The sequence below is a fragment of the Xyrauchen texanus genome, chromosome 34 (assembly GCF_025860055.1).
Source record: "Xyrauchen texanus isolate HMW12.3.18 chromosome 34, RBS_HiC_50CHRs, whole genome shotgun sequence".
NCBI lineage: Eukaryota > Metazoa > Chordata > Actinopteri > Cypriniformes > Catostomidae > Xyrauchen > Xyrauchen texanus.
The window spans coordinates 20,430,528-20,444,150 of NC_068309.1; the positions used below are offsets into that span (position 1 = coordinate 20,430,528).

The 13,623-nt window shown below is 38.3% G+C and overlaps 1 protein-coding gene across 1 annotated transcript in view; it reads right to left on the minus strand.

Moving 5' to 3' along the window:
* The window catches only part of igsf9bb (immunoglobulin superfamily, member 9Bb), a 186,165-nt gene that overhangs the window by 61,266 nt on the left and 111,276 nt on the right, over window positions 1-13,623 (minus strand). Inside the window, 1 exon segment of the mRNA XM_052103778.1 lies at window positions 12,407-12,558. Within this exon segment, the coding sequence (XP_051959738.1) occupies window positions 12,407-12,558 (152 nt within the window).

The following is a 13,623-nucleotide window of genomic DNA, read 5'->3' on the forward strand; positions in this document are numbered from 1 at the left end:
TCTTGGTTTCACAATTTTCTTTCAAGACAAGGCAGTGCTTAAGATTGGAGAGTGCTTGAGAGCTTGTTTCAGCCTTGAATCGTGCACATTGTACAGTATGTACTCTCAGAGAGTGAGAGCAGACACAAACTTGAATAATTTATTTACTTTGAACAAGCTTGTGTCTCTGGTGGCAGAGGGGCAGGTGAGGAGAAATATGCTGACACCAATCCCTTTCAAAGTATCTAAAGAAGGGACTACCACAGAACGCTCAAGAGACACCATAGCCTTTTGTGCTGACCTCTGACCCCAGCTCTCATTGCCCACAGAGAATTCCAAATCACATATTTTATAATAGGGTTACACAAAATGAAGGGTCATTCAAAATGTGATCCTGGGAGGCAATTCCTCACTAAAGCCTGAGCTAAGATTTCAAAACCCTCAACCGCTCAAACAATATATCTAAACATATAAATACCAATAGAATTCGATTTGAAAAAGAGGTGTTGTCATTGGGATACATCTATTTTAGATGGTCTTGAGCTTAAACTTGAACTTCGGCCTCAATAAATCAGGTGAAAAAGCCTCCTCAAAAGTTAGTAATGGTGGTGTTTCAGGTGGGGATTAGTCCTCCACAATCAACTGCCAGCTCTGGCTCCAGTCTGGCTCCATTATGTTATATTACAACCACCTTTTACAATCCATTCAATTCTTGATTGTTAAAATCAAGTCCCACCATACATTTCTTTCTCATTGAACAATCTGTTTCACTTTGAAATATTTTACAACATTAAAGATGAATAGCTTAAACAAAGGTAGCCAATGACTTGTCAGAACCAATAAAATCCCACCATTTAATATTTTGAAGTAAAAGATTCAACTATCCAATCACAATTCCCTATCAATAGACGTATATTTAGTGATTTAAGGGGTCAGTCAGTGTGAGAGAGCATGCTGATCAAGTTGCGGCTGGAGATTTGTCAGAGAAGTATATTGTGGACATATGTGGACGTGTATTTAACAAAGATCTTCAAAAAGAGTTTATGGCTGCATCCGCAACCAGGAAAATGCTGTCTATTCAGATACTTTCATCTGATCAATTTCTGTAGGCACAATAGGTGTATCCTTCGCTGCCTATGAAATCTCACAATCTTGTGTGTGCAGTTCCACAACGGTTGAGCTGAAGAAAAAAAATGGTGGCTGAAGAGTTGATAGCCAATTTGTGTATAAATGTATGCTTTTCTAGCGAGAAAGTAGTATTGTAGTTATTAAATATACACTTGGTTATTGCCAAAACTCTCTTGATTTTGTTCAAAATGATTAGACCATTGTGGTTCGGTTGACCTGAATGAAGCAGACATGATTAATTTAGTGGACACAAGATGGCAATAATCAGTTGCTGGCATCTTTGCAATGATGTGATGTTATGCTGCCTCAGTAGCCAGTCCAAAACCAGTTTCTTGGAGGTACCTTCATACGCAAACAATGTCTGTTGATTCATTGACTGATAGGGCAGCAAGACAACAAGGCAGCTACCTTTGGATTCGGACGCAGCCTATATTTCTGAAAAAGGAGTCACAGTCAGAGCCTAGTTAACTGAGGTATGAGATTTGTGAAGGTCGCTTTTCCATTGTCCATGGAGGCCCCATGTGACACTTTCCAGCAAGGATGACACTAGAAGACAGTTCTTCAAGCTCAAGGTGAGACTTTTAATTTTCACACTTCCCAAATACACAGTACTTTACACAAACAGGTAATCTCTCAGGCTATATCACACTAAGGAACACAGCAGGATTCCTTGTGTCAGACTCTCTTCCTCAAAGGTTCTGTGGCTGCCACTTTTATGCCGCTCTTCCCGTGCTCACTGAAATTAGACACAGGTGTTAGGTATAATTTAGCTCAGGTGTAAGCACCCTTACCGCTTTTCTCTCCCGGACGGGCGCTTGACCACGCCCCCGCTGCCACATCCCATTTTCGCAAGAGAAATCTGGTCACCCAAAGTAATATGCATGTTATCTGAGGAGTGTCTGAGGGTCTGGCCCATGCCAGGAATGCAATAACAGAGATTATTAATTGAACCCCGCCCCCAGACAAGCATGCATATTGTATTCAATAATCACCATATAACTCACTATTTGATTCAACCTTCATTAAATCACATATAAATAAATTGTATTCTTTCATGGTCCGTAAAAGCAACCAATGATTGTAAAGTGATTAATGGAAAGGAGGAGGCGAGAACTGGCTTGACAATATAAATAATAGTTTAATGTAAAACTGAAACAAAAATACACACAAACACACAAAGGTGTAGGACAGCTGTCCATAAATCTCTCTCTCTCGCACTGCAGCTTCGAGTCTGCCTTTATCCCTCTCTGAGGCTTGATTTGCCTGATTAGGTCACAATGCTATATATGTGTATGTATGTATGTATATATACAGTGGCAAGAAAAACTTTGTATACCCTTTGGAATCATTGCACTTATGTATAAATTTGTCATAAAATCTGGTTTGATCTTCATCTAAGTTACAATAATGAGCAAACACAATCTGTTTTAACTAATAACACACAAATTATTGTATTGTTTTTGTACATATTGAATATATTATTCAAAAATTCAGTGTATGTTGGTAAAAAGTATCTGTACCCCTAGGCTAATAACATCAACAAAAGCTAATTAGAGTCTGGAGTTGGCAAACCTGGCATTCTATTAATGAAACAAGATTGAATATGTGGGTTAGAGCTACTTTGACTTATAAAAAGCACTCAAAAAAAAAAAAGAGAAGAAAAAAGAAGCATCTGCTGACGTGGGCGATGCCTTGCAAAAAAGAGATCTCAGAAGAAGATCAAGAATTGTTGCTTTGCATAAAGCTGAAAAGGGTAACAAAGCTATCTCAAAGAGTGTAGATATTCATCTTTCCACAGTTAGACAGATTGTATATAAATGGAGATGATTTAGTACTGTGGCTACTCTCCCTATAAGTGGCCGTCCAGACAAGATGACTCAAAGGGCACACAGCAGAATGCTCAGTGAGATAAATAAGAAACATAGAGTAACAGCTAAAGACTTCAAGGAATCACTGGAAGTGGTTAACATCTCTGTTCACGAGTCTACCATATGAAAAACATTAAACAGGCATATTGCCTATGGCAGGTCAACACAAAGGAAGGCACTGCTTTGCAACAAAAACATTGCTGCGTGCCTGAAGTTTGCCAAGGACCACCTTGACACTCCACAGCGCAACAAGGAAAATGTTTTGTAGACTGAATAAAAAAAGCTTAAATTGTTTGGGAAGTCCATGCAGCACTGTGTATGTTGTAAAAAGGGCACTGCATACCAACACGAATAAACCATCCCAACGGTGAACAACTGTGGAGGGAGCATCATGATTTCATGGCTGCTTTGTGGCCTGGACCACTTGCCATTATCAAGGGGAAAGTGAATTCCCAAGTTTATCAAGCTCTCCTACAGGATAATATCAGGGTGGCTAGATGAAACTCGGTAGAGGTTAGATGATTCAGAAGGACAATGATCCTAAACATCAAAGTAAATCCACTACAGAATGGACAAAAAAATCCACCTTTTGCAGTCTGGCCCAGTCAGAGCCCAGACCTTATCCCAATAGAGATGCTGTGGAATGACCTCAAGAGAGCCATTCACACCAGACATTCTAAGAATATGGCTGAACTGAAGCAGTTCTGTATGGAAGAATGGTCCGAAATTCCTTCTGAATGTTGTGCAGGTCTAATCCATAGCTACTGGAAAAGCTTGGTTGTGGTTAGTGCTGCCAAGGAATCACAAATTTTTTGATGAAGATGCAATCACATTTTATGACTAATTAATACAGAAAACAAGCTTATTGAAAAGGGTACACACACTTTGTATTGCCACTGCATAGTTGAATTCAGAAGTTTACATAAATTTAATCATAGAAAACATCCACTGTCTTAGGTCAGTAAGGATCACTACTTTATTTTATGAATGTGAAATGTCAGAATAATAGTAGAGAGAATTATTTATTTCAGCTTTTATTTCTTTCATCACATTCCCAGTGGGTCAGAAGTTTACATACACTTTGCTAGTATTTGGTAGCATTACCTCTAAATTGTTTAACTTGGGTCAAACGTTTTGGGTAGCCTTCCACAAGCTTCTCACAATAAGTTGCTGGAATTTTAGCCCATTCCTCCAGACAGAACTAGTGTAACTGAGTCAGGTTTGTAGGCCTCCTTGCTCACACAAACCTTTTCAGTTCTGCCAACAAATGTTCAATCGGATTGAGGTCAGGGATTTGTGACGGCCACTCCAATACCTTGACTTTTGTTGTCCTTAAGCCATTTTTCCACAACTTTGGAGGTATACTTGGGGTCATTGTCCATTTTGAAGACCTATTTGCGACCAAGCTTTAACTTCCTGGCTGATGTCTTGAGATGTTGCTTCAATATTTCCACATAATTTTCCTTCCTCATGATGCCATCTATTTTGTGAAGTGCACCAATCCCTCCTGCAGCAAAGCTCCCCCACAACATGATGCTGCCACCCCCATGCTTCAAGGTTGGGATGGTGTTCTTCGGCTGGCAAGCCTCACCCTTTTTCCTCCTAACATAATGATGGTCATTATAACAGTTCAATTTTTATTTTAATAGACCAGAGGACATTTCTCCAAAATGTAAGATCTTTGTACCAATGTGCACTTGAAAACTGTAGTCTGGCTTTTTTATGGCGGTTTTGGAGCAGTGGCTTCTTCAATGCAGAGCAGATTTCAGGTTATGTCGATATAAGACTCGTTTTACTGTGGATATAGATCCAGCATCTTCAGAAGGTCCTTTGCTGTTGTTTTGGGATTGATTTGCACTTTTCGCACCAAACTACATTTATTTATAGGTGACAGAATATGTCTACTTCCTGAGCGGTATGATGGATGCGCGTTGTCCCATGGTGTTTATACTTGTGTACTATTGTTTGTACAGATGAATGTGGTAACTTCAGGCATTTGGAAATTGCTCCCAAGGATGAACCAGACTTGTGGAGGTCAACAACTTTTTTTCTGAGGTCTTGGCTGATTTCTTTTGATTTTCCCATGAAGTCAAGCAAAAAGGCACTGAGTTTGAAGGTAGGCCTTAAAATACATCCACAGGTACACCTCCAATTCAGCACACCTCCTATCAGAAGCTAATTGGTTAATGTTTAAAGACACCATTTTCTGGAATTTTCCAAGCTGCTTAAATGCACAGTTATTCTTAGTGTATTCTGATCCACTGGAATTGTGATGTAGTCAATTAAATGTGAAACAATAGTCTGTAAATAATTGTTGGAAAAATTGCTAAGTAGATTTCCTAAACGACTTGCCTAAACTATAGTTTGCTATATATATATAGATAGATAGATAGATATAAACTCTGGTGGCCAAAAGTTTGGAATAATGTACAGATTTCGGAAGGAAATTGGTACTTTAATTAACCAAAGTGGCATTTAACTGATCACAAAGTATAGTCAGGACATTACTGTTGTAAAAAACAGCACTATCACTATCTGAAAAAAGTAATTTTTTTATAAAATCTAGACAGGCCCCATTTCCAGCAGCCATCACTCCAACAACTTTTCCTTGAGCAATCATGCTAAATTGCAAATTTGGCATTAGAAAATCACTTGCCATTATATCACACACAGCTGAAAGCTATTTGGTTCATTAAATGAAGTTTATCATTGTCTTTGTATTTGTTTTTGAGTTGCCACAGTATGCAATAGACTGGCATGTCTAAAGGTCAATATTAGGTCAAAAAAAGAAACTCATCAGTAAATCATTGTTTTGAGGAATGAAGACTATACAATGCTTGAAAGTTCATACAAAGTTGTACACTACAGTTTTCAAAGACAAAGGACAAATGGCTCTAACAAGGACAAAAAGAGATGTGGAAGGCCAGATGTACAACTAAACAAGTGGATATGTACACCAGGGCCTCTAGTTTGAGAAAAGATGCCTCACATGTTCTCAGCTGACAGCTTCATTTAATTCTACCCACTCAACACCAGTTTCTTGTACAACAATAAAGAGAAGACTCAGGGGGTGCAGACCTTATGGGAAGAATTGCAAAGAAAAAGCCACTTTTGAAACAGAAAAAACAAAAAGAAAAGGTTAGAGTGGGCAAAGAAACACAGACATTGGACAACAGATAATTGGAAAAGAGTGTTATGGATCTTAACCCCATTGAGCTTTTGTGGGATCTGCTTGACCAGGGTTCGTGAACCTATTACTCGTGAGCCACAAGTGGCTCTTTGTTAAAAATCAAGAGGTTTGCTGAGTGTCTCACTATTCACTAACACATGGTGAATCTTTCTAGATATAATTTTCGCAGAAAGTGTGTGTGTGATTGCGCAGTGAGCTCCGATGTTCACAAGTGCAGTGAAAGTGCTACTTCAATACACACACATTCATAGAGTTCTGGGCCTCGCTTGCCAATAACTATTGATCTTAGCAGTTAAGAGCATTTTCTACGAGCGATTTTACAAATGTTCGTTATTTTTTATGCACGCACAGGGTGTGAAATAGCACCCGCCAAATGCAACGAGGCTCATTCCAGTTCCCGAGCTCCTTGTCCAAATGCAGGTACATGCAGGTATTTCATGTACAAATAATTTTGCTCATCTGACCTGTAAAACTTCTTGGAGTGACTCATGACAAGAAATGCTGTTAGTCACAAAGACACGTGCTTGAAGAAACTTTATTATATTTGTATTATATAAAAACAGACAAAAGAAATACAGTCATTGCTCGTGTCTGATTTGCTGTTTGTTCTGAGGAAAGCAGCGGGACCCTGTCTCATGGAACATAAAAAGAGTCATTCATCTGAAAACGTTTTGTAAGAATAATGTAGTCTATGAGAATGCTGCAAATGATCACCGATCATCTCAGAAGGTGCTGTGAGTTTGTTATTTGATATATTTATGGGAATTTATTAGGCTTATTTATTATGATTATTATTATTAGTAGTATTTTTACATTTATAATTGTCTTTAGTTCTTAATTTGTAGGTTATTAGTAATTTTTCACCTGTTGTCGCTGACTGATACTTGCATGATGGCAAATGGGGCCGACGATAAATGTTTGGATTCGGGGAGGTGGTTATATATAAGATTTTTTGATCACTTAATTAATTATCCTGTGTTAGACTTTTGTTCTTTATCCCTGTTATGCCCTAATATTTTGCAGATGGTTAGGTCCTACATTCCACCACCAAGGCTATGGAGGAGGCTACAGCACTGAGCGGGAGATAACTCTCAAGCAACATTTTACAAAATGATCTTGTTGTACAGTTGTTGATAGTTAATTTCATTTTTTTTGTCCTACACCCATCAGAGTTCTCACTTCACTTCATATTTCCCTCAACAGTAAGTATGGCAAAGTGAAAAACGCTTTTGAATGGACTTTGCCATCAGTAATCTCAAGAGGAATATGCTACCAGATAAAACTGGTCTCAGAATGTCTTAAAAGTTCAATCCGCAGTACTGCCGCTCTCCACAGACAGAGCTGACAGGCGAGCATTAGGGAGTCAGTAGAGCATCTTTTCTACTTCCCCTGTCAGAGCTGGATGGTTAACAATACATGAGGGTCACTTGTCTGCTGCTGGATGAGCAGGTAAGGGTACTTCAAGAAAAACTGCATGAGTACAGATAGACGATCATGTTAAAGTAATGCAACCCGCTAAGGGAAGGAAGGGAAAGGCGCTCTGTTAAATTATTTAGTGCTCCATCAGAGATGGTGTAATAGCAAGGTCTACTATCAATCATAATCTACACAGTTCAAGTGATATCAGACATGTGAATATACATTTTATGTATGTGTAAGCTGAAACAATATAAGGAGGAGGACAGACCACTCACAGAAAAATGAATGGGAGAAAGTGCAATGCTAAATTTGGCAGCTGAATTGAAGCCCTGTCTTTCAGTTAAAAGAGTTATATTCACTCCAGAAAACGCATTAGCTACATATCCATTTAGAAATCAATTTTCCATTAAAAATATACAGTTAGTGAATGACTTTCATTACATTAGGTTGCATTTACGGTTCTCAAATATACATTCTTTCGCCAGTGCGGATGGGGCACCATGGAGCAAGACCAGTGTAGTCCCATGTAACGCAGTTCAATGGAAAGGAGGAGGCGAGAACTGGCTTGGCAATATAAATGATATTTTAACGATAAACTTAAACAAAAGTCACAAACACACACATGGCGGACATGTCCGTAAACAATCTCTCTCTCCGCACCATCCTCCGCAGTCGGCCTTTATCCCTCTCGGAGGCTTGATTAGCCTGATAAGGGACCGGGTGTGTAGAATCACGACCCGGCCCCGCCCTCCGCCCTGCCACATCCCATTTCTGAATTAATGACTCTTATGATCAAGTTAATTTAATACAAGTGACCAGCATGCAGCTTTACTCAACAAACAGCAGCAGTCTGAAGCACCGCTGTGGATCCCAGACTTCATAATTACTCTAATTACACAGATGGAGATGCACGGCCAGGCTGCTGCAGACCCAACAACAACACACCCTCTAGGGCCTACATGTGTCTAATAAATCACAATAAATGAATAAATAAATAACACACTGTCGTGGGTCAAAAAAATGTATTGTGTAGAAGACTTTTATTTAGCTGTAATCAAAGGTCCACTCCCACCCTCCTTAACTGTTATCATATACACCAATATTTATCTACACGGTGGATCTCGCTCTCATAAAACTATAGCCAGAAGGGATCTGAGACTTCACTTAGACTTGGCCTTAACATTTTTTTGGACTTGACTTGGACACCACCTCAAAGCCTTTAAGGGACCCACCGCATTATGATTCAAGCATATCCAGCAAAACAGACGATGATATCAGAGCTAAAATTGTACTCTTTCCTCTTTAAACAATAGAATTTCTATCTTATCAGTCAAAATAATGTTCTGTTTGTACTGAACAAAGCACTCGCCATCATTCAAATTAATTAGCAACGTATATACCATTGTTCCTCTCCTGATGCTATCTCACTTCACTACAAAAGTGTTAAATCACCAAGCAAAGCTTGTCAATGACAGGCTGTCATTTCTCTGCTGTGTGAGAGGAGATGGATATCTCTCAATGGACTCCTGTAAATCAAACTCTTTTTTTTTTTTTCAGGTGGAAAACAGAGCCATCCATTCCTGTAGGGACCTCTTTGCTGAGTCTTCAGCAACGTTTTTGATGTTCAGGTTCACCATGTTGGCTTGGCGGTTTTAATGGCCTGCAATTAATAACCAGCTTTTGAGAAAAGATCCCATATTTAGCTAGAGAAAAAAACCATATTTAGCTGCTGGTTTCGGCAAGATTGATCTCCTCCGTAAGAGAATTACGCAATATCAGAAGAGCAGGAGTGTTGCTGTTGTACTGAATATCAGCACGCCTTGCTTCAAAACAATGGTTCTATAAAAGAAGTTAATACTGAATAACTTACATATTATTAGGCCAGTTATTTTGTAAATTTTTCTGTTGTAAAATCTATTTTATATCAAAAACGTTGCAATTGATGAAATCTAAGACTGAAAAACTAGGGTGATTTATATGATTTGTAGAAAGTACTCAGAATTATACGGCATTGGATGAACATAACAGGCCTAAGGGACGCCTCTATGACGTGCAGTTAAAATGAGCAGAACTATGGCTGAGAAAAGACAGTGAGATGGACAGGGGGCTAGTGCTAAATGTCTGGGGAATATGGAAGAAGAGATTAATTGGCTGTTCCTACAGGCTGTGTGATTACTGTGTTACAACTGCTGCTTGACTTCTCCAATCTGACAGGACGATTTTAAACCATTGAGCAGGGGCACTCAAATTGCTTAGCTTGGGGGCCACTTTTAGAAAACGCTGGAAGACAGAGGTGGATTTCTGTGGAATGGTTTTGAACATGGTAAAATTAGTTAAACTGAGCTGAAAAAAACTGCATTAATAATGGTAGATGAAAGCTCAGTCAAATTTGTGAATAATGGGCATTCAAAATACGAAGAAATTAAGCAGGAGCTTTCTGTGTAGTTCTGCACATGCCAGTGCAACACTCAAAAGTTATTTCAGTAAGTTAACTACTCAACTATGCTAACTTTACATGCACATATCTTAAATACATCATATTCAAGAAAGTATGTTCACAATAATTTCTCTTTAAAGTTACGGATGATGACCTGGATTCAACGGTTTAGCAAAAGTTAGCAGATTTTAACTTATTATTATTACAAATGTTTTGCTGCTAAATGAAACACATACCGTTTGAATATGTTTAAATACAAAACAAACAATATGCCACCAATCATGACAGTATTTGCATATCCTGGTGCTTTGAGTCACCATTATTAAAAGAGAAAGAAAAATTAGGGCTAGTTCACCCATAAATGAAAATTCTCTCATCGTTTACTCACCCTCATGCCATCCGTGAAGTGAATTACTTTGTTTTCTGCTGAACACAAACAAAGATTTTAGAAGAATATCTCACATCTCTATTTTCATACAATGCAAGTAAATGGTGACCAGACATTTTAAGCTACAAAAACCCATAAAAGACAGCACAAAATTCCATAAAGACAGCACAAAAGTAATCCATAAGACTGCAGTGGGTAAATCCATGTCTTCAGAATAGATGTAACAGGTGTGGGTGAGAAACATTTACTTATAATCTCCACTTTCACTTTCTGAAAGAGAAAGTTATTTATAATAATAAAAGGACTGAAACATTGATCTGTTTCTTACCCAAACCAATTGTATTGCTTCAGAAGACATATATTAAGCCACTGAAGTCATCTGGATTACTTTTATGCTGCCTTTATGAGATTTTCGGAGCTTCAAATTTCTGGTCACCATTCACTTGCATTGAAAGGACCTACAGAGTTATTCTTCTCAAAAAATGTGTTTGTGTTCTGCAGAAGAAATTTGGAATGGCATAAAGGTGATTAAATTATGAGAACATTTTCATTTTGGGTGGACTATACCAAACATTAAAAAATCTGTTATACCCAAAGAATTCCTTTTGACAAAAACTCACTTTGGCTGTAATATTAAAATGTGATCTTGAAAGTTTAAATAGTACAAGCCATTGAGTGGACTGAAAATCGACCACTCACAGTCTCCTCTATCCTGACTGAGGTCTATTGGATTGTTTATAATAGTTTTGTTGTGTTTTAGTTTTTCATTGCACGCAACATAGTTCCAACATAGCCTTGCCAGAAGAGTGGAAGCAGTTAAAGCAGCACAGGGACGACCAACTCCCTATTAGTAATCATGGATTTAAAAGTGAATGTTCAACAATCACATATGGGTGTGGTGTTCGGGTGCCCACATACTTTTGGACATGTAGTAACTCTGATGTATATTGATATGGCATCACTGAAGAAGGGAGCTGACAGAGACAGAAAGACAGAAAATCATAGGGACACAGAGTTAGACACTGCTCACTGACTGTTCTGATACATCTCTAAGGTGCTAGACCAGCAACCAGAGAGTCGGTATCTTAAATAGAGAGACACACACACACACACACACACACACATACACACACTCCCATCTAAAGAGAGTGGATATTAGCTTAAAAAGGACACAGACAGAGTCTATACTACAAACACAGTATTCATCTGTCAGTGTCACAAAGCGTGACACTCTGCCTTCTGATAGTAGAGCGCAGTCTCTGTCTCTGTCTAAACATATGTCTTCACTATATGTCATCCTGTTCTCTACACCAATACAGACATGACTCAATTAAGTTAGTACTGGAACCGATCTATGGTGGTCTCTTAGGATACCCTCTCAGCGTGGGCGCTCATTTCTTAATGCTTGAGAGCCGGTGCTAATTTCCATATCTAATGAGACGATAACCGTAAAATACTAAATTGGCTGAAATATCTCATGATGGCTTGAAGGATACATGAAGAGCTAGGCAGATATCCATGTGCTGATGTGGGCCAATGCATATCACTGTAACTATTAAATATTACTGTCGTCAAAAGAGCCTGTTTTTAAGGCAGGGTGTTAAAGATGATCCACAAGCTATAAAACATACAAAATGAGTATCATCATCAGTCAATGTATTCCATTTCTTTTTCCATTTCTACAATTACTTGAGATCATGCATTTGTTAAAGGGAACAAACATATCAGTATACTACTCAGACATTTGCCCTCTGCCCAATGGCACACTTGATTTAAGATATGTATGAGACATTCTGATCATTATAACAGTGGTATGTGACATACACACAGCAAAAATCCTTGACTAACATTGCAAAAAGAAGAAAAAAAACATGGACCCTTTCACATTCATACCACATGATTCAAAAAACACATGAATCAAAAAAGTTAATATTTTCAAGATTAAGATTCAGACATAGAGGGTGATCAGCAGATCATCTTAAGATGTGTTTGCTCACCTTGTACTTGCTGCTGTCCTGTATGGGGTTTCTATCTCTGAGCCAGCTGACAGAAGGCTTGGGATTCCCGAAGGCAGTGCAGCTCAGAGTGATGCTGCCGCCTTCTTTGGCCTCTACGTACTGCGGTGGTGTTTCCGTAAAGGTTGGGGGAGCTGTGACACAAAGAAATAATGTAAACATCTGCTCTCCAATCTCCCCTGAAATAAATCAGCTTGATGATAGTAGGGCAGGTTAATTCATAACAATATTACACGTTATGATATATGTGTCTTGTACAGACATGGCTAAAGCATGAGTCATTCTTCACTGCTAATGGGAGCCATAAGAGTTCAGAGGGCCATCTGAACCATTTGCTTACACCTGTGAATAAGAGGGACTCCTGACCATATGCATTCATATGCATCTTTTTTGAGCTCTTAGTATACAGTAGAGTATATGAGTTGTCCTTGTTAATTATTCTACTACTGCTCTACATCCTTCGCTTGATTTAGTAGCTAAATTCACATTCTCATTCTATATAATTCAGGCTGGAAGGCCATACCGTTGTTGTGTATCACAGACCAAGTAAGGTTGGGGAATCAATTTGTGCTACAAGATATTTTAGAAAGAATATAAAAACATTATTGGCTGGTGGCATAATTGGTTTTATAAAAGGGGTCATTCCAGCTGTGAACTCTGATTGGCTGGAGTCATTGCAAAATGTAAAGTCATACTGTCTCAACCATGCTTAAAATGTTTAAGACACCACTTATTTACTTATTTTGTCTATGCATCATATGTATACACTGTTCAGTGATCATGTCACAGTGTATTTGTACTTGTTTCATTTTTTGGGAGCATCTGTTGCTTTTATAAAGTGAAAACGCGAGAAATAACATGTACCTAAATACTGTACAACACACATTAATGACTTTGTTTTCAATGCTTCAATAATTAAATAATACATCTATATTTAATAAATAATGAAATAATTCCCAAACTGCATTGCCTTTGTTTATTTATGAAATGTACAATTATTTAAAAATTAAGCTATTTTCTCTCAATACAATAGCATTTTTGTCTGTGTACTTCCAAAATGACGCAAACTCCAACAAAGAAATATAAATGTAAACCACTGCATTGTCCAGCCTACATTGTAGGTCTGACGCAGAAGTATAAACCCAGCCTTAAGTAGTCCATAGAATTGGTGTATTATATTCCAAGTCTTTTGAAGTCAT